We start from the raw sequence: 25,871 nt of genomic DNA, 5'->3' as shown, positions 1-25,871 counted from the left end.
CACACACACACACACACACACACACACACACACACACACACACACACACACAGATACACTCACAGTTTTAAATTTGACCTTTTCGTAAAGGGACATTGTGGCCTTTCCCCTGCATTCTCAGGCCGAAGCACACCACTCATTAAACCAGCACCAGAGCTTTGCTACCAAGACCTTACCTCCAATAAAAACAGCTCAGGCCTGGACAGCAGAATAATGACTTTTCACTAGATTTTTTCCTTGGGTTTGGCAGCTGATACATTTACAGGAGGTGTAATAAGGCCTCCCTCCCTCTCTGTCTCTGCTTCAAAGAAACCAAAACTGCAGTTGGCTATATTTACATGCATAGCCAAATCTGAGAATAGGCCTTGATCCCACAGTAGACTTTTTTCAGTTACACCAGTCATAGCAAATGTTTTAATCATGCTATAGCAGAAAGAAAACAGGAGCAATTGACAGGTACAATTAACTTAAATAATATTAATGATGGGTGAAAACCATGTAGATGTGCCCTGGTGTTGTGCATGCTAGTTCAATGTCATGACTTAGTGGAACAATTTAATAGGAATTAATGTCATTATTTACACTTGTGTTTTTCCTGCCATAACAAGTAAAAGTGTTTACTGTACAAAAAAAAGGTCTAATAACATCATAAGGTATGATTAGGAAGCATATTTAAATCATATTTAAAGGACCAGTACACTAATGGTGTTTCATCTCCCTCACTTTCTTGGTAGTTTTGTTCCAACTGTTGGAGAGCACAATTTGTTTTTTTGATTACTTTAAAAGAACAATGTCACACTGGCCTAGGTATAAAAACATAATTGCATTGGTCTCTATAGGTTATAAAGGTATAAGCCTCTTGAGCCTCTGGCCACACCCAATTTGGTAGTCTAATTAGATAACGATGTACATGTGCAGGGTTTTTAATTTTGGTTAGCTGTTTTTTGACAGTAAAGTTATAGTTTCTTGTCTGGAGTATTTTTGTATTTGCCACCATCAGCACCAGGGAACTGATGTACATTTATATCCAATGCTGTATGAATCTGGCCTGTGCATTTTGATCTCAGCTACTGTAGCTATAGTAAACTAGCTAATGTTGCTACTGTGGTTTAAACCTGCATTAATTGGTTTTTGGCTTTTTGATGGTGGTGGAACAAGCTGTAAACACAGCACAGAAATATCACCTTGTAAAGCTGTTAAGGTGGATGCTAGTTACTAACTTTGTCTGTCTGTCTGCATTTTGCCGGTGGTCTGCTAGCCTGCAGAGAAACACTAATAACCCATGTAGTATTGAAATCATACCAGGTGTTGTGAGGTTTCACAGAGGATGGAAACTGAAGTGAAAGCAGCATTTGAATGTCGCAGCACAAGAGGCAACTTAATGGGCTTCTTACTTGTTAGTTAATTATTTAAACCCATTTAACACAATTAAAGGTGTATGTTTGAATCAACAGTCAAGGTGAGGAATAACAGACAGGCCATATCTACTGTGCAGTAACTACAACCTCAAGACATCAGACTCCTCACGGGTGTGCTCCTTTCCTGTCAGCATGTTTTCTCTCCATCGATTGGGACAGAGTGTTCCCTGCCCTGTTTCTATTGGCTGGCAGCCAGGATTTTTGAAGCCATCATTGATGAGATAAGCCAATCAGAGTGTCCAGGTTAACTTCAGGGTTATCAGCACTACTGTTTACCTAACCCGGTTCTCCATACATACTCAACACGTGTGGATGTCCGTGCATGTTAGCAGCTCTGGCTTGTTTTTCGAGCAGTCGACAACACACTGTTTCATTGTTATTATATGAAACGAACCATCACAGGAGTAGAGGTATTACAGGATGTCCCAAGCTATTGGACACTGATTCCACTCACATAAACACACACAGACTGCGTATTTCTTATGCACACTGCCTCCTCCCTTTTTTTTCGTCTTCAGATTCTGGACAGATGTGTCAGGATTTGGGCAAGTGCCAGTTCCAGAGATACTAGAAGTTCAGACACGGCCCTGCAGAACAGACTCTCTGTCATGCACAGACACACACACGCACACACACACACACACACACACACACACACATACACACACACACACACACACACAGGCATATACACACCTCTCCTCTCCTCCTCCTCCCCCTCTCTTCCTGTTGAATTCTGTTCCCACTGTTCTGAGAAAAATGAGGCTTGACTTTTAAAAGGGAATGTTCTGGACCTTGTCAGCGGGGTTTGGTACTGGTCATCCAGCCGTGGTTGGTTGGGACAAACTCACAGTTTTGCATGTTACATCATGCTCTCCAGGTTTGCTCCTGTTTGACCTTTCCCTGCCACCTTAAACAGAAGGTCCCGCTGGGCTCAGACAAAGTAATAATCTGGACTTCTCTGAAATTACTCTGTTGCTAAATCAAAGAGGTGACTGTTCAGCTCTAATGCGAAGGTTGGAATTGTTATTGTGTTACTCTGCAATATGACCATCTCATGGACAAGGTGTGTGCCGTTCCTGGTGAGATGGTCTGCAAAAATCCCCCCATCCACCTGGGTAACGGTTTGCTCCAAAGCCAGGTAACCTCAGAGTGGACAAACAATGGCTCCCTCAATGCTTCACAACTCCAATGAAGTAATGACTTGATTTGAGATTTTTTATGTAGCTGAGAGAATTAGATGTGCACAAAAACAGCACTAATTTATGTCTGTTGGGGCTTATGCACTAGATGTCACTGTTTTACATTGAGAAACAGTTTCTATGCATCTCTACCAACAAACTGTACTTCTTGTACTTGCTGTTGGAGAGGCAGCATCTTTGCTAATGCTACATTCTAAACTAGAAACTGACTTGAGCAGCTGTAACTTGAATCTAAAGTAAAGTGATAAAAGTCTCTGATCTGAAGTGGTCATTTGAGATTAAATGGCTCAAAAAGCTTTTGGCTTCTTGGTCTTACAGTTGATTTTTGTGCTGCAGAGCTCACAAATCACCCTCACTCCAGCTTGGCTGGCGTTCAGCAGCAAGACCCCAAGTTGCTGGCTGACGCATGTACAGTGCACTCACCCTCCCCAAGTTTAAATGATTAACCTCTTCAATCGACTTTTCCATCTGAAGCAGTTAGAACATCGGATATCTGTTTAGTTTATCTCCCATTCCTCCTCTTTACGCTGCCAGAGGCGTTTGAGTTTCTCTGTATTGTTTAATGGACGTTGAGCTCAGCCTTGACCTAAACAAATGTGGTTTAGATTCTGGCAGTGTTGCTATTAATATCCAGTCAGACTTTTGGCAGCAGATAGCTGATACTTAAAGAGAGAGACAGGGCATGATGGGAGGGAACTGCCTGCCTGCCTGGTGCACAGGGGAAAATCTCTGCATAACCTAAGAATACTTTACTTTAATCTGTTTCACAGTCAGTAGCTTAATATATCAGGAATCTGCAATTACACAGCAGTATTTCCAGTGGTACGAAGTGTTTTTTAGCCACAGTTGGAGTTGATAAGATCTGACTGGGGTGCAGTGTCTTCACTTGTATGGCTTCAGGGAGGCATTGTAAATGCCAAATGATCGTGTAGTCTTATGTGAACTCTTACAAAGTGTTAATTCTTATCCATCATCAATGATCATTTAGCAGTTATGATTGTACTCCAGACAATTCAGATATGATTGCAATCTAGGCTGTAATCCAGATGGACAATCATTGTCTAAGAATGTGAGATTAATATAGAAAAATACCTTTTGTTTATCACTCCTAAAATCTCATTTACACTCCTAACAGAGTGTTTGTTGTTATATTTCTCTTTCACTCAACAAGGCTGATTTTTCATCCCCTGCTCAAAATGAAAATCCCTGGTGCCGGGACAGACTCAGTTTCTGAGGTGCAATGTAAACATTCCAAGTGATTTAGCTGGGGTAAAATTAAATTCCTCAAATGATTATTGCTCAAGTCTTTTTTTTCTCCTCTGCTGTGCTCATAAAAGAAAAGACTTGCAGGTGCAGGAAGAACATTCTTCGATCATACTATTGCTATTGAAAGGGGAGTTGTGTTCCCAGCTTTCTCAGTGCTCTATTCCTGTAGCCTACGGAGCCTGAGCCAGATGGAAGGGTGGCGTTCCACCACATGGCGATCCAACCCAAACATCTGCCTGGCAATGACTGAGGCCTTCTCACAGAGACAAAACACAGGCCAGCTCTGTGCAATACCATTACAAATGATTATTCTGTTTGATTGGGAATAGCTGCTGTACACTGCTTCCGGCAGGGAGATGTTAGGTTGGAAATATATTTTGGTCTCAGTGTGGATGGATAAGGACTGGATGTTTTATCTCATCCAGCCTTCACCCAGTTAACCTAGCATTACCTCAACCCTCAATCAACCTTCACCCACTTCACCCAGCCCTCCCCAGAGACTGCAGAGAGATATGGAAGCAGCTTCCATGGCCTCACCCACAAATTTGTCAAGGGACTTTTGAAGCTTGGAATCTCCACTTTCCAGAGGTGCTTACTTAAGTCATATGACTTGGACTTTAGTCAGACTCAAGTATTGATTGTGGGTACTTCAGACTTGACAAACTCTTTCACTTTGGTTTCTGACACCTGTGGCATGAGATTTCACTTTGACTTTGGCCATATGACCTGGAGTGACTTGATATCTTCTTCAAGTTGTAAAAAACCATCCATCAACTCTTCATTATCTTCACAAAAGATATACTGTGAACCAATGTGGCAGCAAAAACCAATCATATTGCGAGTGCAGGACAGAGAGGTACATTTGGATGTAAAGACTATGTTGTAGTCAAAAAAAGCAACATATAAGACATTTGGCTAAAAAAAATTCAAATGACTACAGCATGTGTCAAAGAGATAACATACCAAGGCCCATGTCATTTAGCTTTTAAAGCTGCTATAACCAATATTTATGATATAGCTTTTAGTGCTAATATCAAAGTTTACTTTTTATATTTACCACTATGTCAGGGGTAACAGAAGATTCTCTTTGTTTTGTTTTGTAGACATGTATAGTAGCTGTGATTCAGTTTAGTTTTCCGAAGGTCTGGTTTAAGGTTCATGTGTTGGTGCGACTGTAGAGGCTCGGTGGCACTGACGTACTAGGCAGCCAGAATGAAAAGAATGTTCTGTTATTAGTGGAAAAGCTCCTGTTATGTGGATTAATCTACAGCTTCGACTTTGATCTCCTGACTCACTCTAAGCGACTTTGGAGGGGAGCTGGGGCCAGCGCACATTTCAGACGCATACACACTGAGTGCACATGCTGCAAATAATGCCCACGATGAGTCACATAATCCAGGTTGAAAACTTAATTAGTTTCTTCTCAAAACAAGTCAAAAATAACAGTCAGATCTCTCAGTGTTTAGTTAATTTAGTTAATCAACAGAAATGTTGTATGGTACAGTTGAGGTTTCCTGATACTGACACTTCTTTCTCTAACTGCCTCAGACAAATGAAACTATGCTGAAAGCCAACAACACAATTCCTCACCCAATTAGCAGAAACGTTCCTGTGTTGAAATAAAACAGTTAAAATTTACTTGTCTGTGCATGACCTGTGTATGTATGTGTGTGTGTGTGTGTGTGTGTGTGTGTGGTTCAGGGCTTATCAGCACTAAAAGAACCAAAATCTCTGAATCCCAACACAGTGTTCCAATCTCTTAATAAGATTTAAGTCTGTAATGTAGATGCCTAATTATATCCCAATCCCATGTGGGGGCAAAAGACAGAAAAAATTATTTTGTGACTAATTTAGATTTAATGATTACCAAGGTGTTAAGGGATTAATGATGCTTGAGAGTACTGTATAACAATGATAGCCAGTGTAACCATAGTTTTAAAACAGCAGTAACATATATATATATATATATATATAAACAGCTGTGAATGTCATAAGCAGGTAAAGTAATCAAGTGTACATTCATTTAAAAAGTATTTCATTTTTAGCATAGTGCACATGGGTTGAAATTATATAAATAAAGCAAAAATTACTAGCCAGTACAGAGTTAGTTAGTTAGTTAGTTAGTTAGCCAGTCAGAGCCTATGACTAGTCTTTGTGATTACAATAAGTGCATACCCAACACTAAATGTGTGTTGAGAAAGAATGTGATATTTTAAGCGTGATTGCATGTAAAGTCAATGGAAGGTTATTAATACATGCAAATCTCCCTGGGGTGTCATCAGCTGAGTCCGATTTGGGTTTCATGAATCTACTTGATAAGATGAAGAGTTAAAAGGAAAAAGGAGAGATACAGGTCTATTAGAGGAAAATTAGAGACAGAGCCTCAAGTTACTGCTGAGTTCACCAGCTAGCCTACAGCTAATGGTGTAGTTTGTTCAATAGAGGGAATAAAAGACAGGCTGCACAATCCAGTCTCAAATGTGTGCAAATGATGCAAAATCTGCCACTAAACACACCAGTCTTACAGTCATGTTACTAGTTCTGTGAAGCTTTAAGCAGACCTGTGCTTTGAGCTGCATGCTGATGTCAGGATGTTACAGTGGCAGTGCTAACACACTGATATTTAGCAGGTATGTGTTAGCTTTTGTTTACAGCTGAGGCTGATTGATCATCAACATATATTATAATAACGGGACATGAATGTCTGTACAAAATTCAATGACAATCTGTTTAATAGTTGTAGAATCATTTCATTCAAAACCAAAAAGTAGAAAGAAAATCAGGGAATCACTAGGGCCATCCTTGAGAGATCATCAGTGTGTACAAAGTTTCCAGCCAATGGTTGTTGAGAAATTTCACCCTGGACTTAGGTGGTGGACTGAAAGACATCAATTTCTTCCCTAGAGGACTAAAAAAACCCACATGTAATCATCCTTGTTACCTTTCTTAATGCTGGTCTTTACTCTATCAGTCCCTTCCTCCACCTCTCTACACCAGACCCCACTTCTGTATGATATTATGTTTGGAGAAGTAGCAGCATTCCAGCTCAGAGGTGAACATCAATAAAAAAAAAACAGCAGGTTGTCAACAGCAGCTCTCAGACCACCCAACCACAGACGCTTTGTCCACACAGGCACACCCACAAACACACACACACACACACACACACACACACACACACACACACACACACAATGAATCACCTATGAAACATGCCACAAGCACACACATTATGCCCTGGAAGAGATCACATACACACACACACATGCACAAACACATACGGACACACATTGTCAAGGTGACCCAGTTCCATGTGGCTGGGCTCAGTTTTGTATACTCGCAGAGCTCTTAGAGGATTCAAAATGGTCACAACACACTGAATTAGTGATCCAACCATTTATGGCATTTTAATTGTCACACTCATCAAAACACACACTCAGATAGTCGAGAGCTTTGATGTTACTCTTTAGCCTGTTGTACATCGCCTGTAAGCACACTGTACATTGTATTTACAACTGGAGACAATTTAGCCCATGGTGGTGGTGTTGAGTAGTGGTGTGTGTGTGTGTGTGTGTGTGTGTTGTGTGAGTCTGAGATGACCTCCCAAGGCCTTGAGAGACTCAGATTCCACCATCTGGGATGCCTAGCTATTTCCTAACAAGGGTCAGTGGAATTTTTATGTAACAGCCACGCTTCTCCTGTGTTTTCAAAACACAGCACATGTTCATGTGTTTGTGCGACTGATCCATTTCAGTGGGAAGCATCAAGCTGTTTCTGTTGTCGATTGCATAACTCTGTTACACTTTACCTACGAATGCAAACAAACAGAGTAGTGGGACCAAGCGGTCGTCAGACCAGGCCAGACCTTAGCCTTTAAAGTTTGTTGGCTTTCCTAGAAAGCTGTGCTTTGAAGTGGTGGAGGTTCCCATGTTTTAAAAGCCTGAGCTCTAAATTTCAACAACACACAGGGTTTGATATTGGAATCCATGAGCCATATCCTAAGATGAGCCTTCACACAGGCCCCAGATATTCCTAAAATCTACAGAACCTAACAACTGTTGTCAGTGTTTTCTCCTTTTACAGGTTCAGTCATTTCACTTTTTCCAAACAAACATTGTTTGTTTAAAACTGTTGAATGAGGGCCTCATATTTTGGATATTTTAGCTAGCTAGCAGCAGGTATGTTAGTGTCTTTTGAAAAATTTAAGAAGGTTGTAATCTGGACTTTGTTGCCCAAGCATATTCAATATGATTCGGTTGACTGCTGAACCTCCCCCAAGAGTTTCAATATATGTCTGTGTGGGCACTGTCACTGATTCATGATGATGATGATGATGCTGATGATACACTAACCCGTTTTTTGCTCCTGTGAGTGAATACACTCCAGCTGCTGCATGTAAACACCAGGCTATTGCAAGTACAATCTAACAAAGAACATCCATCACTATGTTCAATCAGAGATGTAATCACAGTGTGATTCAATGATACAATGAGTTCAAATGCTACAGAATTGCTACAGATGTCAGAGACGTTCTGCCAAGTTCTGTAACTGAGTATAAGCACACCCATGTGATGGTGAGATGGTTTGATACTCTGTATGTTTTTCCAGTGTACCTTCAGGTGTTGTTTTTGTAAACAAAGCCTGACATGGAGTGCTGATCCTGGAAATACCCTGTACCTCTGACCAATTCACAGAGCACATATTTTTTATTTTTATTTTTTCAGAAAAACTGATGAGGCTTCACATACATGTGGCCTTGGGCTCATGTGTGTGCAGGCTCATGTTTGATTCTTGGCAGGCTTACACATGTGTATATGCTGGCTGTCAGAGGCAGGAGGACGTCTGCCAGGAGCAAGTGTGAGGCAGTTGGTATGTTCTGCTCCATCTGGGCTGTCCCTGGGTAGTCTGTGTGGCAGAGGAGGCGCCACCTTAAGAGTCCATAAACATCTAACCTTGAAATAAGTGAATGTTGTGCTGTTATATGAATAGCTAGTTTCAAGTAACGTAGCCTCTCCCCTTACTGGATCCACTTCTCCAAGCCTCGTCCTTATCTGCTGTCAACCCTAACATGTGTCCACATACTGCAGGTCTGAAAACAGATAAGGAGGAGGGTTTAATTAACCTGTGAGTGGGTGAAACCTGAGTTTGTAAATGGCTGCTAGCTGATGAATGGGTGAAAGGGGAGGAGGTGTCAAAGATTATCTAACAGTACAAATATTTTACGGCCTGCAAGTGAAGTTAAACTGCATTAGAGCCAACATGTGTACATAGTATTAGGGGGACCTGTGAAACTGTAGCTACCGCTGCTATTATTTTTTTCAGGTTCAGTAGTTTGGGGTATGGGATATTCTCACGCTATGTAGGCCAAATATCAATGACATTTAAACTCAAACTGGAGAAGTCATTAAAGGAGCTATTTGTAAGTTTTACTACCACTACATACTAATGTTAGCATTAACAGCTATTTACTTACCAATCCAGAAAAACCACTGTGAGTTCCACATCAGACTTTATTCCTTTGCTCATCAGGAGCTGTCTCCAGCAGTGGAAAGCAACAGCGATGTTTTGCTTCAATTTCTATCACTGCTTTTCCTTTACTGAAGTTGGCATACTTACCTGGCCAGCCTGTCTCGTCACTTTCTGATAGCAAATCACTGAAGCACAGAAGAAGTAGTGCAGCTCAGAAGGCACATTCTAACCTCTTGTAATGTAAACACAATGATGGTTGAAGCTCTTGGTAAGCAGCCATCACCACCACTTGCTCCCAGTAAGAAACCACATTTAGTGGGAGAGAAAATTTACAAACAGCCCCTTTAAATTAATTCTCTGGGGACCATGAATGTTTATCTAACAGTTATTAGCTATGATTCATAGAGGTATATGCTGCTAGCTAAACATGATCACCTGGGGGCTACTTTATGGGCTGATTTCAGTATTTTTTTTATACTTAAAATTTTTTGAATGCCGACAAATGAATAAATATTTGAATATATGACGCAGTGTTTCTTTAACAATGTTTTGACTTCCATGTTGGGGAAATAACAATAGCAGACAGTATATATATTGATATAATATTTTTTTTAATGACATGATGATAGTCTGATGATAATCTGTTGTTATATTGTATAATTGTATCTGTTAGTGCTGTACTAGCATACTACTTTCCTTAATGTGTGTTTATGGTGCCTGAGATAGTAATGTTATCATGCTTTGTGTTTTTTTTTTTAACTCCTGTGATACTGCTGAAATGTGCCTATAGGGACTTTTTTTTTTTTTTTTTTTGCTGTTTTTAAGTCAGTTGGTGTAAATGTGTGATTAGAGTCGACATGTAGGACATATGCTGCAAGCGACAGGGCAGGTACATACTGTGAACCTGCAGCAGTGACACCAGATGGATGGTTTGACACTAATGACTGTGTCACTTTAGTTCGCAGAGAGGAGGCCTCTCTGCTTGTAGGGTTAAAGTCAGGTCTTGAACACACTGGAAAAAATGTCAACCTTTACATTTATCTGCCTTTAAAAAATGAAAATTGATTTCGAGTGAAATAACAGTGACAACTCCAGAGAGTTTGTAAAGGAAAAAAAATCTTATGAATTGTTATTTTCTTACTTTTATATGGTAATATAAATACAGATTTCTGTACAGACCTCCAGCTTGTAAAAAAAGAAAAAAAAAAAACGTTCATTTTTTGCAGTGTGCTGTTGTGAACAGGGCGGGGCGGAGAGACGAGGTTTCCTTCAGCTAGAGAGAGTGTGCGTGCGTGTGTGAGTATTTGTGTGTGTGTGAGTGAGCATGTGTGGAGAGAGAGCGAGAAGAGTCAGCTGGTCGTAAAGTGCGGGTTGAGACCAGTGCATGTGTGAGTGTGTTTTGACGTATGCAAGCGTGAGTGTGCGTTTATATGTGTGTGTACGTGTGCAGGGAAAGCACTTCGGGGGTGGGGGGGACAAGGTGAAGACAACGGAGCAGCGGCCGGAGTTTTTTTTTTTTTTTTTGGAGGGGGAAGCAGTTTGTGTGGAGCTCCAGACGAGGACAGTCGTAGCGCACCGGGTGCTGCTCCGCCGTGCGTCCTGGACACGATTCCTGTGCTGCGTCAGGCCCTTTCATTACCGTAAGCACTTTGGTTATTTGTTTGGAAACTACTCTCTCTCAGTCGGAGCGCTTATGGTTAAACTCTCTCAACTATTCTTCCAATAGAAGCTTATTGCTCATGCACAGGGATGCAAAGGCGTGTATAGCTCATTTCACTTACGTTTTGTTGACAGAAATAAGAGCTCACTGACATGTTTAGCTGTGGCAAACACACACACACACACACAGTCACTGCACACATCTTTAAAAGTCTGTCAAACTGCTGCAGGTAACACAGCTCAGGAGGACACTGTCCTTTAGAGGACGCACAGCTTGCATCTCTGGAAGAAGAGGAGATGTTATGGTTTACATTATGAAGATCACCAGCTGGAGCACAACGTTATATTTAACGCTACATCACTACAGCCACTCTTAGACTGTGTTGGTGAGGGTGGAAGGGAGTTTTAGTCTTTGAGGATAAAAAAGAGCTCAGTCAGTGTCACAACAGCCTCTGCAGTGACTGTTTCATCTCTTCACTGTAACTGCTTCTTCTACTAATTCCAACTTTGAAAGGGAATTATCTGAGCCCATGGCACATAAAGGAGCTACTGCATTAAGGAGGATAAGCTGGCAGAGTGTGTGTATGTGTATGTGTGTTGATGGTCTGTCATAAAGCTCCATTAGCTGTGACTTAATGTAGGATAATCTCTGTATGCTGCTATACTTCCTCCTTCCTTCCTTCCTGATTCATAAAGAGGACTACAGGTCTGTTTAGGATCAGGTATCACTGAGGCCTATAGGAGGCTGTGAATGGCACACTCATATTACTGTGTGTATGATGCAGGTGCAGATAGATAGTATGCCATGTGAGGCTGTTGCTACTTCTTATCTTGAGGAGGAAATACAGACATAATCACCAAATATCTGTGAAAAAAAAATGCACTTGATGTCAGCATCTGAGTGCACTTGTGCTTGGAAAGATGTTAGAGTGGGCGTAGTGTATCCACAAACACACACATACTCACACATGTGGCATTATTAAGTTGCTCCCTGTCCCATTTAATTCTCTAGATCTCCCTGTATGACCAGTAAAGCTGAATTACTCCCTTTCTCTGCAGGAGGAACCACAAATGTCAGCAAATGTCAAGCACTTGGAGATTTGGCTTTGCTTTCAGGCTTATTAGCCGCACATATGATCTGCCCCGCTTGCCCTTTTGGCCAGTGCTTTGATTGGTTTGAACACACACATAAGCCTATGCAAGAACATGTGAGATATACAAAAAGGTCACTGTAGAAAAAAAAAACAGTGCAATTATCAGCAGCAGAGAGGCTGTCTTTTCGATGTGTGTGTGCAACTGTGCACAGACATAGTCAAACGCACGCACATTTAGACACACATTCTCAGTCAGCAGAGCAACCTAAAGATAGCAGAACCCCAGTGGAAACAGTAATTAGTGGGGTGAAAAGAGAGGGAGATGGAGAAGAGAGGAGGAGGAGGAGGAGGAGGAGGAGGAAGAGATATTGTTTGAACCATCTGATATCTGTTATATAATGACCTGTACAATGGAGACACGCTGGGAGAGAAAGTGAAGAGAAACCAGCAGAGTCAAAGAGTGAGAGGAGCTATTTAGTGAGAGAGATGCAGAGTTCAGGGTGTGTGTGTGTGTGTGTGTGTGTGTGTGTGTGTGTGTGTGTCTCCGTGCGTGTGTGTGAACGTGTGTGTAGACTCAGTTTGCCGAACCTTTGTTGGAAGGAGTATCAGTTGCAGCAGTTCCCTGAAATTTGTATGTGGGCTGCAGAAATATCCATCTTAACAAGTCATCTCTCCCTTTGTGGAGTGCTCGTATTTTTCTTGAATAGAGAGAAAAGTCCGGTTTATGAGCTAGACATCCCTAAAATGTTATTACAGCTTTCCAAGAAATTGGGTGGACAGTTATGAGTTCTTAAAGGGACCAGTCGATTAGATTTTGATGGTGATCTGGGATTTCCAGGCGAGGGTAGGATTTTCTTGCCAAAACAATGAAACAAACCGAGATAAAAATCTAACTCCAAAAATGACATTATGCAAGGCCAAGGAACCCATTTACTGTACCTTCATATTTAAGTGCTTGGAATGAGTTTTGGGGTGTAGCTGCAAGTTGGAGAATAGTTTTTTTCAAACACTCTAGAAGGCAACCTGCATTAATGAAATGCAATAATACAGGAACATGAATTGATTTACACAGACATCCAGTAGTTTTTATGCTCCGAGCATAACATCCAACTCAATGTGGAACATTATTGCAGTGTGTATATTCTCTTCCCAAACACACACATATATAACTTCCCCCTGCTTACTCAGAGCAGATAATGCTTCACAATGCCGACTCCTATTTCAGCTTCTTTCAGACCCCCCCACCCACCCATCAGTCTGCAGGTGGAGAGTGGTTGGAGAGGGTTTCTTGTTTGGTCTTAAGCCCCAAGCTTTGTTTGGGAACTGACTTGTGTGTGTGTGTGTTGTACACAAAGGCTGTGTTTACATTGGATTCGGTGTGCACACGTTCATCCATGCATGCACATTCAGTCACACATGCAGGCTTTGTTTTCTCTTGAGAAGAGTGTGGGGTTTGGCGTTTTTGCCTTTTTTTTACTTTAGGCATAAGAAATAGATGCCCATTTTACAAAGTTGTGGCATGGTGTTCAGCATGGGTAACAGTACTCACCTGAGATGTTTAGGTCTATTTTGTGAATTCACTTCATTTTTATGAGTTCCCTGATTACCCATCTCAGTCATTATTTGGTTCATTTTGTGAGTTTGTGTTTTCTTCTACCCTTCATCTGTTTAGTGACAGGTGCTTTCCTTTCTTCTTTTTATTTAGTCGGTTTTCTGTGCTGTGTCCTTCCTTCTTGTGCAGGGTGCTGGTGAGACCAGTGGGTGTCATTCCCTACAGAGGGAAGAGTGAAGGAACACCATGGCCTTAGCAGGATGCCCTGACTACTTCTTATGTCACCCAAACTACCAGGTAAATATAGTGTCTGTGTGTGTGCTTGTCAGTGGTGGATGGTAGCATATTAACCAAGAACATGTCAAAGTAGTGTTACATTACCATTTGGTTTCATGAAACAGAAAAGCTTAAGTAGGGTTAATGGATGTTTTTCATTCTGGATATTTTGACTAGGAAAAGCAGGAAAAGCACAGGTGTAACTTCACTTCTAACGATGGCTCCATTTCATTTAGCTCCTTCAGCTGTGAGCCAGTACAATAGCACTGTGTTAAAATTAGCTGCAAATTAGTTGCACCTGGTTTCTCTTCAAGTCAAAATGTTATTAATCCTTGATTCAAGTTTTATTGTTGACAATGGACAAACAACAACAACAAAGGTAAAGTAACATTAACCAACTAATACTGGTACGGAGTCATGCAAACCTTGTTTTGTTAATAAAAGAACTGCAAACTAACTCAAAGGGCTAATTTAGGTGAAAGGCTTTAGGATTAAGATTAAACAAAAATCATAACTTTTTAGGAGTTGTCTGCTCATTTTTCCCAGTAGTGTCAAAAACATATGCCCAGCTGTAACATAGATGTTGTCCAGAAACTGTTGGTTATGATTTAGTCAAACTGACAGGTGTGGAACAAAATTTGCTAATTCTATTTTAATTACCAAACTAAGTTAGCTGTTAGCTGACTGCTCTTGTACTTGCTACATTAAACTCTTCCTCGAGCAATGACACTATTTCCCCATATGAAGTACGGTCTGTGTAAAAAAAAAATCTCACCTCATGAACAGTCTGTTCAGCAGACACAGAACAAGATTAGCATTTATTTGGAATGTCACCAGAGAAGTGTAAGTCATGCACAATTTGTATTCTTCTCTTAGCACACTATGCTTCCTCGAAAGCACACTATGTACTTACTGGTGTAAATGTGTGAATTTCGATAGGGTTGTGTGCTGACTAGGAATGATGATCACAACATTTGACTGTGATTTCCACCCACCGAAATATATGCAGGCTGCTTTGCTCACTTAAAAAAGTATGTTTTACTCGTGTGTACCCTCTGTTTCATGCGACATTCTGCTGCCACTGATGTTGATGATGTGTGCTCCCTTTTCGGATGCCATTTTCACAATTTTAAAATACATTGGTGGTCCCTTCCCATCTGCTACATAGGGAAGAGGTTAGTTTCAGTGTGAACACCTATGCACTCAAAATAGCAAGAAAAAGTAATCAGCACGTAAATTGAGGCACAGTGCAACATTTACTCTTTTTTAGCTCTGTTTTGGGCCCCTCTAGCTCCTAAGAAAAATATGTAGTTCTTTAACTTTTTTGCTGAAAATGGCTCCCTGCTGTTGTTTGACACAAGGTTGACTGGAGCTGTGTGAACCATTTTTGGGCTGGAAGACCAAAACAATGAGCTAAAAGAGGCTAAAACACTTTATAGAGCTGAGAGTGGTTAGTAATTCTCTGTTTATTTTGTCACAATGAGCAACATCATTCAGATAGCACATGTTATATAATTTTATTGATACAGAGTGGTACAGCAGTACAGCTTCAAGTTTTGAATTATCTTAAGGTTGGAAAAGAGTTTTGGTTTGGGTTATGTATTAGGGAAAGACTGTAGTCCTCACAAGTATGGTTATATAAACCTCTCTCTCTCTCTCTCTCTCTCCCTATTAACATGTGTACAGTGGCTTTGTGAGTGTACTTGCTTCACAGTGAATGACTCCCAGCCTAGTTAGGTGAAATATGGCGTCTCTGCAACAAAACAGACCCACTTCCACTGTCCAACTCCTGCAGAATGAGCCCTTTGTTTCTCAGCTTGGATTTTCTCCTCTCCAACCCTCCAGTAACCTAAAGAATTTGGCTAAAGAGCATCGTGGAGGTCTATAAATAGAGCGCTAAACAAACAACAATAACAAGCTGTGGGCTTTTGTTGTGTGTCAGGCCTGAAAACATGGGATTGATGGTATGACGTCTTATTGGGACTGATGGGACGATGGAAGTGACGTAGCCTCAGCTGCTTTATTCCTCTTAGTGGAGGTACAAAAATGCAGCTCCCCGCTAACCCGAACTGTGGGACAGCTGAGCCCCTGTTGAGCTGACATTAAGTTGGACTGGTTCATGTTAGCTTCCAGGAAAGGGTTTTGCACCAGTAAGACTGCAGTGAATAGTAAATTGAATCCCCATAGAAAACAACATTCCTCCACCCTGCATCTAGCAGAGGAAAAACAGAGTTTGATGGTTAGAGGGAGAGAAGTGGGTTACAACATTGCTGTGTGTGTGTGTTTGTTATGTAAAGCCTGCCAGTTGACATGACACAGCATGGCGCGCACACACACACACACATACACACAAATACCCCATGGAGTCTCTCTCTGTAGGCAGTGACTTCAGCTTTAGTGTGTATAGATAAGGAGCAAATGAGCCCTCTTTTCTGCATACTTACATAACGCTATACATAACGCCGGGCATGTTTGGGAATCTGGGCAGCATTCCAGGCCTGTCTCCAAAGTGTGTGTGTGCGCACGTCTGTCTATCTTAGTGAGAACTTTGGATCTGTGCCAGAGATGTCTCAGAGGAAGCAGCCAGCAACTCTCACTTTCCTTCTCTCTTTTCCCTTCCCCTCTCCGTACATATGAGTGTACGTTTGTAAATGTGGATGCACGTACGCTGACAGAACACTAAGAAACCACAGTCCACACAGACTCGAAGCTGAGCTGAGTTACGACTTTAACCGGTCAGAAGAGCGGAAAGAATGAAGTGTTTAACAGATCCTCTCCCCTGTTTGTGCCAACAGTCTTGAACATGTCTGAGAACATAAACTACAGTCATTTTCCTCTCTGTTTTTGGAGGTCAGAGGTCAGCAACTCTATGCAGCTCTACTGCAGCAATAGGTTCAAGCTTGTGCTTTCGAGGAAGCATAGTCTTTGATGCTCGGAGAGACGGTATATTGAAATACCTAGATGTTAGTGCTGTGGGCTATAGGGCTGACGGGAAGAAATTTGCTCAAGATGAAAGAGGTGTCAAGAACAGTTACAGGATGTCTATCAATGGACAAGAGTAACCCCAGTATGTCAAGCTAATTGAAACACCAGGCCTAAGATTTCCTCTACAATGTCTGCTGACTCCAAGAACCGTGACATTGGTCCGAAACAAATGTAACTTTAATACTGCAGAAGAAGTAAGCCATGGTAATCCAAGAAAATAACAAAAGAAGACTTGTCTTCTTGTTTTTCACACTCGTTTTGAGAGCAGATGTATTCTGAAAATCACCACGACACTACAGCAAGACAGGGAATAAAACAGAGCACTCCCCCAGAGAGAAGGAGGAGACAACATCATTCCAACCCAGGACTCTGAACCTAAATCCTAAAAGTATGTGTAATAAGGCTATTGATCTAGATGCAAAGCACCCCATCAGTCCCTCCAAGAAGTTACAGAAACTGAAGTTGTATGTTGCTTCAAGTGTCATTCAGAGTTTTTGGCCATGCCTACAACATGGCTCTATGGATGGCCATGTCAGGCAGTCTGCCACTTTGGTGCAAACTGGACTATCTCAACAACTATTTGGAAGGATTAACATGCAGTTTGGTACAGACATTCATGGTCCCAAAAGGATGAAACGTATGATTGCCCGATTACCAATTATACTTGTGTATCAATACACTCTGATACAGTAGGTAGGTGTATGCACCTAGTTGGTTTGCACACAAAAAAGAAGAAGAGTCCGCTTGTATTTACATTCTAAAGTAGCAGTCCACTTCCATGTTTTGGTACAATAGTTTTCACAGCTGATGTAAACCATACTTGAGATGATTTAGTCAAGTGGACCTGGGCATGGTTCATTGATATTCAGTTCATTGACAGTATACTGTGTTTCACATTAATTAAACCAACTGTAGGCCTGGGACCCTTTTCTGACTGTGGTGATCCTCTTTCTTTTCCCTTTTGTGTCACCAGCAAGCTGACTTTTTTGGCTTTTAGTGAAATGTCTCCACAACTATTGGATGTTGTGTGTTAGTGTGTGCTAAGATGGTGAAAATGGCTAACTGCTGCACATTAGCATATTACCATTGTCTTTGTAACCATATTAGTATGCAAATGTATGCATACATTTACCATATACCACATCTGCAAAGTCTAGACACTATTGTCCTATTTCAATCAGTTGAAGAACCATCTGAAAACGTTGTGGTTAATTTGGTATTTGTGGTCTCAACAAAAGCTCTTTTCTTTGAGGACTTGGGGAACCTTCTCATACAACAACAAAAGAATTAGTTTTTTATCGTGCTACTACCTTGTGGCGATATACTGACCACGTCTTCCTCCTCCCATAACTCTGTTTAGCATATTCATTCAATTTCCTCTTTGTAGACAGTAAATTTACAATAACTTACAGTGGATGTCAGAGTACTTACAGATGTTTCCAACTTCTGACCACTGGTTGTACTCCTGCATGCAAACTGTTCCCGTCCTTCCTTTAAAAATGTCAGTTAATAAAACTAAAAAGGCTTTTTGAATTTTATGAAAACAATAAACTGAAGATGTCGAAGAAATTCACAAAAACATTATATAAACAAGATTGTTTGAACGTTGCTCTTGTGAAACTTCATAAAACTACTAAGGAGAAAGTCTCAGTCTCATGTACTGTATTATACCCTTAAGACTAGTAATATCAAGAATGTTGCTCATAACTATTGGCACATTGTGGAAAACAGTCCACATCTGGAAAATAGTTTACTGAGAAACCAATTCCTACTTTTAAGAAAGGGAGTAACGACCTTCACATTTGGCTTTCTTGTCACTTAACCTCCCAGTTGACTGCTGGGATAGCATCAGTACACTGTCACTGCAGACCATAGAGTCAGAGAAAGTACATTATGGGGAGTTCACTGTGAGATTTTATAGGTACTGTAGCTGGTAAAGCTGACTCTTTTACTACACAAGTGCTGCAGAGGGGAGGGGGTTCTTTAACTTGAAGCTCTATATTAACACTGCTGCTACTTCTAGTAACTATATCTGTTACTAGAAGTAGGACACTGCTCTGCCTCCAACTCTACACACTGTTCACAGTTAATGTCTGATTGTATTGAAAGAAGAATGATAAACGTTAATAGAGATCTCATAGTCATGATGTTTACCAGAAACATTAAGGGACCTCTTAAACTCTTGATTTTGTTTCATAAAATTGAACATAAGCACATACATATTCTTTATGGGCTTGTCCCACATATTCAATTCAACTGTATGATTCTTACACCTATATGAAGATGCTGCATCTGTATGGCTGCAGCATTACATTTAATATAAGTATGTCTTAACATAATTTTATCTACATTTCCCTGTAATGCAGCCTGGCATATCTGGTGTCTTAAAGGAATAGTTAGATCACTTTAACATCTCTTGTGTATGTCAGATTGGGTTCCAGCCAGCAGCTTGATTAATTTAGCTAAGCTTAAAGACTGGAAACACCTAGCCTGGCTCTGTCCAACAGTAACAAAGTCCACCTATTAGCAGCTCTAAAGATTACTAATTAATGTGTGGTCTTGTTTGTGTAATCTGTGCAAAAATCAAAGTGTGCAAACAACATTTGCCGTTTTATGAAATTATGTGCTGGGCTACTTCCTGGCTCTGAGCAATTGGCAGGCAGACTCTAGGAAGTTGCTGCTCCTAGTTAAGAAATAGTATGGCACACAACATACCGTAAAATTCATTGTCATTTTTTCATTTTGGTTTTTGTACCTGATTAATGAAATGAGATGTAACATCTTAGTTAGTGTGGTTTACAAGTCCTGCAATTCTTTCTTTTTTTTTTTTACCTTTAGACTGAGCCAGACTAGCTGTTTCCCCTTGTTTTTAGTCTTTATGCTAAGCTAAGCTAAAGAACTTTGGAATCTTTACTAGAATTTGAAATAATGCTTGATGTGTTTGATCAGTGGTTGGCCATGTAACATCAGTTTATAAGGATAAAAATACCAGTGGACCTGTTTCTGTGAATGTGGAGTAATGCTCTCTGCTGTTTGCATGTCTGTTACATGATGGTATATGACATGCAGTTTAGTGGGTAAGTTGTTGTATCTCAGCTAGTCAGCTCTGGCTGAAGCCTGCAGACTTTCTCTGTCAGGCCACAGGCCCTGCAGCCAAGTTGCCTTCCTTGGAAAGCTTTTGGCTGCTGCTTCTCAGAGCTATAAATCTCACTCTGGGCATTTATGGATGTTTTCGAAGCACCGAGGGGAGCTGCGAATGTGTGTGTATGTGCATACATGCACAACAGGACCTCTGGCCACGAGCAGTTCCTGGAAGCAGCGCTTCCGCGTTCTTCTTTTTCCTGGAAAAGGGAAGATTGAAAATTTGTTTGGCTTTTTTCCCTCCCTTTCTCCTCTGCAGCTTTCTCGCCTCTAGGCTGCTTCAAATTAGACATGTGTGAGGAACTTGGCAGGGTGAGTGTGTATCTCTAGACGTGTGAGATTGTATAAATGTGCTGAAGCTGGTATGTTATTGCTCTTTCTTTGTTTTGTTTTGTTTTTTTTAAATGACCAAATGAATACCTGATATGAGTTTCACATGTGAGAGTTTGAAACAAGAAGTACGTGTGAAAGTGTGCGTGTCTGAGAAAGCGTGAGAGCGGGAGAAACAGAGAAAAGGAGAAAGGGAAAGGTCAGGGGGTCACAAAGTCACCGGTCTCTGAACTTGAACTCTGATGTTCCTCGAGAGCGGAGGCATGAACCCACCCTTTGTCTGACCCTCTGAACTCTGTGAAAATAACATGTTGTCTTACCCTTCACTGAAAATATCTGAAATCTTAAACCCACTGCATGTTTTTTACCACACTCTTTTTTTTTTTTTTTTTTTTTTTTTGATAGGAAAGCATGGACCGCACTTCCTCTCGCCGGCCTGAGGAGCTGATGGTTCCAGGTTTTCAGCGTTCGGCCAATCAAAATTTGCCACATCATCATGGTAACTCTCCTCTCCTCTCATAAATATGAAAGTATGAAATATGGCCATTAAACCTCAATCTCTTCATCTACTCTTTGTGCTCTATAAAATGGTTGACACATTAATTTTAACCTTATTTCATAGTTTCCCCTTTTCATTCCCTTTTTTATGAGGTCTCTCCACAGCCAAAATCTATTTGCTGGCCCAATAAATACTCATCCTGTCTTCCTAGAAAACCCCCCCCTCTCTATCGCCATCTCCATCTAGGACATTGTCTCCCTCCATCACTGCAGGCTCTGCTCTCCAGATGGGAAGGATATAGACAAGTGCTAAAGTGTTTTCCCCCCTTTTTTTAGCACTGCTCAGCACTTTTTTGCACCCACCTCCCAATACACACACACACACACACACACACACACACACACACACATGCATTAGCTTGCTTCCAGTATATTCCAAGAAATCCCTTCAGCCATTGTGGAAAATCTTGGGAATCCTTTTGGAAAGCAGCCAACCTGAGGAGAGGAGAGGTTGTAAATTTTTCCCTCCTCGCCCCCCCTTTTTTTTCTCCCTTAAATTGGTCGTTTAGTGGATTGTGGTGGTCATGCTGGTGTGAGAGTATTATAAAAATGGCTTCACATGAATGGGGTGAGTGGATGTGGTGTTTATATAGGTCTGTAGGTCACCCAGTGTTGTAGTAAGTAGGCCATAGGTCTGTGGGGCAGGGGTGGAGATAGTAGAAGGTATGTGGGTTCACACTTGAATACAGGCAGTGATGATCCAAGAGTGATTATAGAAGGTGTGTATTTGAATTGCAGTTTCAAGTATTACTAGGCCCAGTTTGTTCAGTTGTGTACAGTGTTGTCTGGTTCCTACTAGTTATCTGTGGGAAGTTTAGATGATTAGGCATCAATTTGGGGTATTTCAACTGCTGTTGCTATCAAATAATGATGAAAACCTCAATAGCAATCATCAGATTTGATTGGTCAGTCCATCAAAATCGAAGAAGGACCAACCTCTCTAAAGAGCTAACAATTATATCATGAGGACATTATGAAAATATATTTTTTAGAGCAACTTTTCCACTTGAGTAGCCTCAATGTACCAGAATCACCTACTCATTAAAATAAAGTGATTGCAGCAATTTCATCTCCACTTTTGTGGTAGTTGTGAATGTAATTGTGGGAAATGGAAAAGCACTAACTGAGGCACAAGTTGATGAGTCAGGTTGAGGGGGAAAGTAAAAGTAAATTACAATCCTTAATCATAAATAACTCATAGACTGCACTGAATTGAACCACAAATTGATGATACTAACAGCATAAGGGTAGCCGAGGGTATTACCATAATGTTGTAGACACACAGCTTTTAAATGTGTTTTATTGCAAATGTCTGTGTACTGTGGGTTTGTCCAAATATTTAGCTAAGCTATGTTCTTACTGTAAATCATCATGCAGTGTCAGGTAAACATACAAGAGGGAGACTGTAAGAGTTGTGTGATTAAAAAAGACCACCACATAGTTATATAAGCAGAAGTCCTGTAAAGTGTTTTCAGTGTTGTCAAGGTGACTTTTAGTGTAGCCAGCGATCACTGACAACCAGCAGAGGTTTTTAAGTAAAAAATAACTGATTGATGACTTCAGTGAAAAAGCAAGAGTCAAAGTCACCCAGCTATTGTTTCATTTTGCACTACAGAGAGCGATCACATCAACCACAGTGATGGATGTGTTGTATATTTAGACCATGCCAGGCTCAGGTTACCTGCCCTTCATTTATGCTAGGCTTGCCTTTTCAATGATCTGATGACGTGTCTTATTACGTACCATGCTGCAGTGTAAGCCAGCAAATGCACTGTACCAGATTGAATGTGTTGTTCACAATTTTTATTATGAACAACACATTTTTTTAATATGTGTTTTTATTTGATCTGTGTTCTCCCCCTCAGTGCTGGCCTGCTTCACTTCCATTAGTTAATTCATTGAGCTGCTCAGTCTAACATCAGACTTCTGCTGGTCATTACTGATAGCCTGAGGCTTTAAAGTTACTTGCACCACAGCAATTATTGTTAAGAGAGAAAGACATTACTCACTCAATTTATCCACCCACATTTACACCTGATGATTGGAGATTGAAATCCAAGTCCTCAGTAGTTTCACTTTCACTTTATTGTCCATAAGGAAAACATCTGCTTCCCACATTGCAAAATGTGAATCCACTGACAACACAAATGCAATGCAAACAGTGAAACAACAGCTAAAACTGTGCAGGATATGCTTTGAGTACTTGTGCAAAATTGCATTTTTATTCTAAAGGGAGTATATATTTTTATTGCCTATAAAAGACCTCGGTTGCACTTTGCCCTTGAAAACTTGAACATCCAGCTCTGTTCTCTGACCTCTAGACTGCCGTCAGAGATCGATGATTGCAGGTTGTCGTGGCCAGGGACAGAGAGCACTCATTCAGTGTATTCTGGGATCTTACAGGAATGAATTGGCCATGGTTATATGGTAGGTTTTTTCATCAGATCCAAGCCAGACTGCAGCAGCAGTTCATCTACATTCAGAGTCACAGTTGGTAGAGGAGAGGGAGAAGAAGACCTCTCTAGTTAACGTATCAGCCTAAATCACAAAGTGGTGCAACAGAGAAGAGCTCCAAGAGAGAAAAACCCTCAAACCTCCAGTAATTAAGATGATGGAGGATCTTCCTGATTGTGCACATGAAATATTGTTTTTAAGTGTATTTACTTTTCTTTGCATAGACAGTAACAAATTGCAAATTTTGCAGTCTGTCCAGAGAGAGCTAAATTAATGATAAGTGCTAAACCAATGATAACTGAACCATTTTTCAAATAACTCCCGCAGATCCATTTGTCCTGGAGCTATTCCCAAAGTGAATAGCTGCCCCTGATGTTCTTTGATTGCATTGCAAAGCCAGAGTTCCTTATAAGAATAACTCATTCAACATCTTTGGAAATACATATTAGCTCTCTGGAATTTTAAGCCAGCAGCCAGTTAGTTTGGCTTATCATAAAGACTGGAAGCATGACTACAGAGAATTGCTAGCATTTTAGCATTGTCACTTAGAGCATGTTATGCACTCAGTGACAATGCTAAATGTGTGTGTGTGTGTGTGTGTGTGTGTGTGTGTGTGTGTGTGTGTGCGTCCCTAACCCGTGCACACAAATCTGTTTTTGTAATTTTCCAAACAGCTTTCATATCATCATCACAACTGAAAGTGTAAATCTTGAGGCCAAATCCTCTGAGAAAAGGCATTTCTATTTTTTTATAAATGTCACATCACAGGATTTCTGGATACTGAAGTTCTGAAAAGTCAAATTTATCCTCCTTCTGCAGCTGTCAATTTGTAATAGACATTTTTGCAGAAGACATTTTAACATGTTACAGTGGGAACAGCACAGGTGTAAATAATAAAGTGCATGATGGCAATATTTTATTAATCTGTTTTGGTGCTACGCCTGCTTGGCTCACTGTCACGACTTATGGGGACACTTGAGCCATCGATTAATGTTTTTAATTATGCCTGTGCTTTTCCTTCTTTAACAAGTCAAAATGTCTGCTGTGAAAAAGACCAACATTAAATTACAGCTTTACATGATAACCATCTCTGACTGGTGTCATATGCTCTCTTGTTATTTTCCAACTGTGTACCCCCTCCCTCCTTGTACCCAAGCCCATGTCCCATTTATGAACCCCAGCATCACATGACCTTGTGTCCTAGACTGTCCTTTCTGTGTGCGTATGTGTGTCATGCGTATGCATATCTCTTTGTGAGCTGAGATCAGACGGGCCGACTCCTGCTGTTTTTGGTACAGTGGCTTCTTTTCTGCATGGTGGGCTCAGTTTATGTTCACAGTGTGTGTGTGTGTGTGTGTGTGTGTGTCTCTGTGTGTGTCTGTCTGTGTCTGTACATGCAGTACAATGCAGTGCTTTTTTATTTTAATTCTCCTGTATAATTACATGCACATGCTCATCAGCACTGCATAGTGTACATGGTGTCCTAGGCTGCTCTGGGCATATGTGTGTGTGTGTGTTTTCGTGCCCTACTTTGTCCGATCATTTGGTCACCATGTGCCATGAACAGACTGGTGAACGTTCCCCGAGTGCTGTAATTTCTTCCTACAGGAATGTAAGGAATTCTGTGTGTGGTGTTGGGGTGGGACACATAGGACCAAAGGGCTTTGGACACACACATATACACACACATACAGAAACACATAGAGACATACTGCACTTGTGGAGACAGTCTTGCACTTACTCTGCCTTTAACATAACACTGGCTGTATTAGAGATATTTTTATCCCACTAGGACACTTTTCTCGTTAGCTGGCAGTGCATGTCGTAAGAAGACGATTCTGGCAGTAAATTGCTGTAATCCTGGTAAAATGGTAAATAATTAGTGCAGTCAGCAATTTAATCGTATTTATCCCTGAAGGATAATTGATTTTTCAGTATAAAGTGCTGCAAAAAGTCTACTGATTCAATATTGGAGAGAAAAAAAGGGAGCCAAATGAACAGCAGGTCATTAAAGCACTTATTGTGGCTCACGCTAGGTCTGGACTGACTCAATTAATTAATACCAGTTCAGGTTAAAAGATGAGCGTTGACTGCCTTATTGACTGTCGTGCAAGAGCAGCTCTTGAGTCCCTTTCACCCTGATTTGGTTTGGTTTGGTTTGGTTTGGTTGTTTGGTCTGTGGGCAACTGTTGGTTCCAACCTCCAGTGCTTGATAGACATCTCAGCCCCTTGAATGACAGGTTTCACATAATCATACCAATGGCGAGCCAGTGAGTTAGTGTACTACGCAGTCATTGGAAGAAATCCAAGCCAAAGTGAAATTCAACACGAGGAGGAGTGTAACTTCAAAACAAGACAGTGTGTTCTCTCTGCTCTCATACTTGATGGTTTACAACCACAATGTGCCTTTGGCAGTACTTTGACTGTTTACCATGTAAAATGACAACTAATTAAAGGTGAGGGTGAG

At 40.9% G+C, this 25,871-nt stretch overlaps 1 protein-coding gene across 1 annotated transcript in view; it reads left to right on the top strand.

Moving 5' to 3' along the window:
* Positions 1-10,656: 10,656 nt before the first annotated feature.
* LOC108900407 (growth factor receptor-bound protein 10-like) overlaps positions 10,657-25,871 on the top strand; it is a 44,214-nt gene continuing 28,999 nt past the window's right edge. The window contains 3 exon segments of the mRNA XM_018701435.2: positions 10,657-10,995; positions 13,850-13,957; positions 20,798-20,891. Coding sequence (XP_018556951.1) covers positions 13,907-13,957; positions 20,798-20,891 — 145 coding nt within the window. The 5' untranslated portion in view covers positions 10,657-10,995; positions 13,850-13,906.

This window comes from Lates calcarifer, linkage group LG3 (assembly GCF_001640805.2).
Source record: "Lates calcarifer isolate ASB-BC8 linkage group LG3, TLL_Latcal_v3, whole genome shotgun sequence".
Taxonomy (NCBI): domain Eukaryota; kingdom Metazoa; phylum Chordata; class Actinopteri; family Centropomidae; genus Lates; species Lates calcarifer.
Note: the sequence above shows the minus strand (reverse complement) of the source record. Positions and strands in the feature narration are given on the sequence as shown.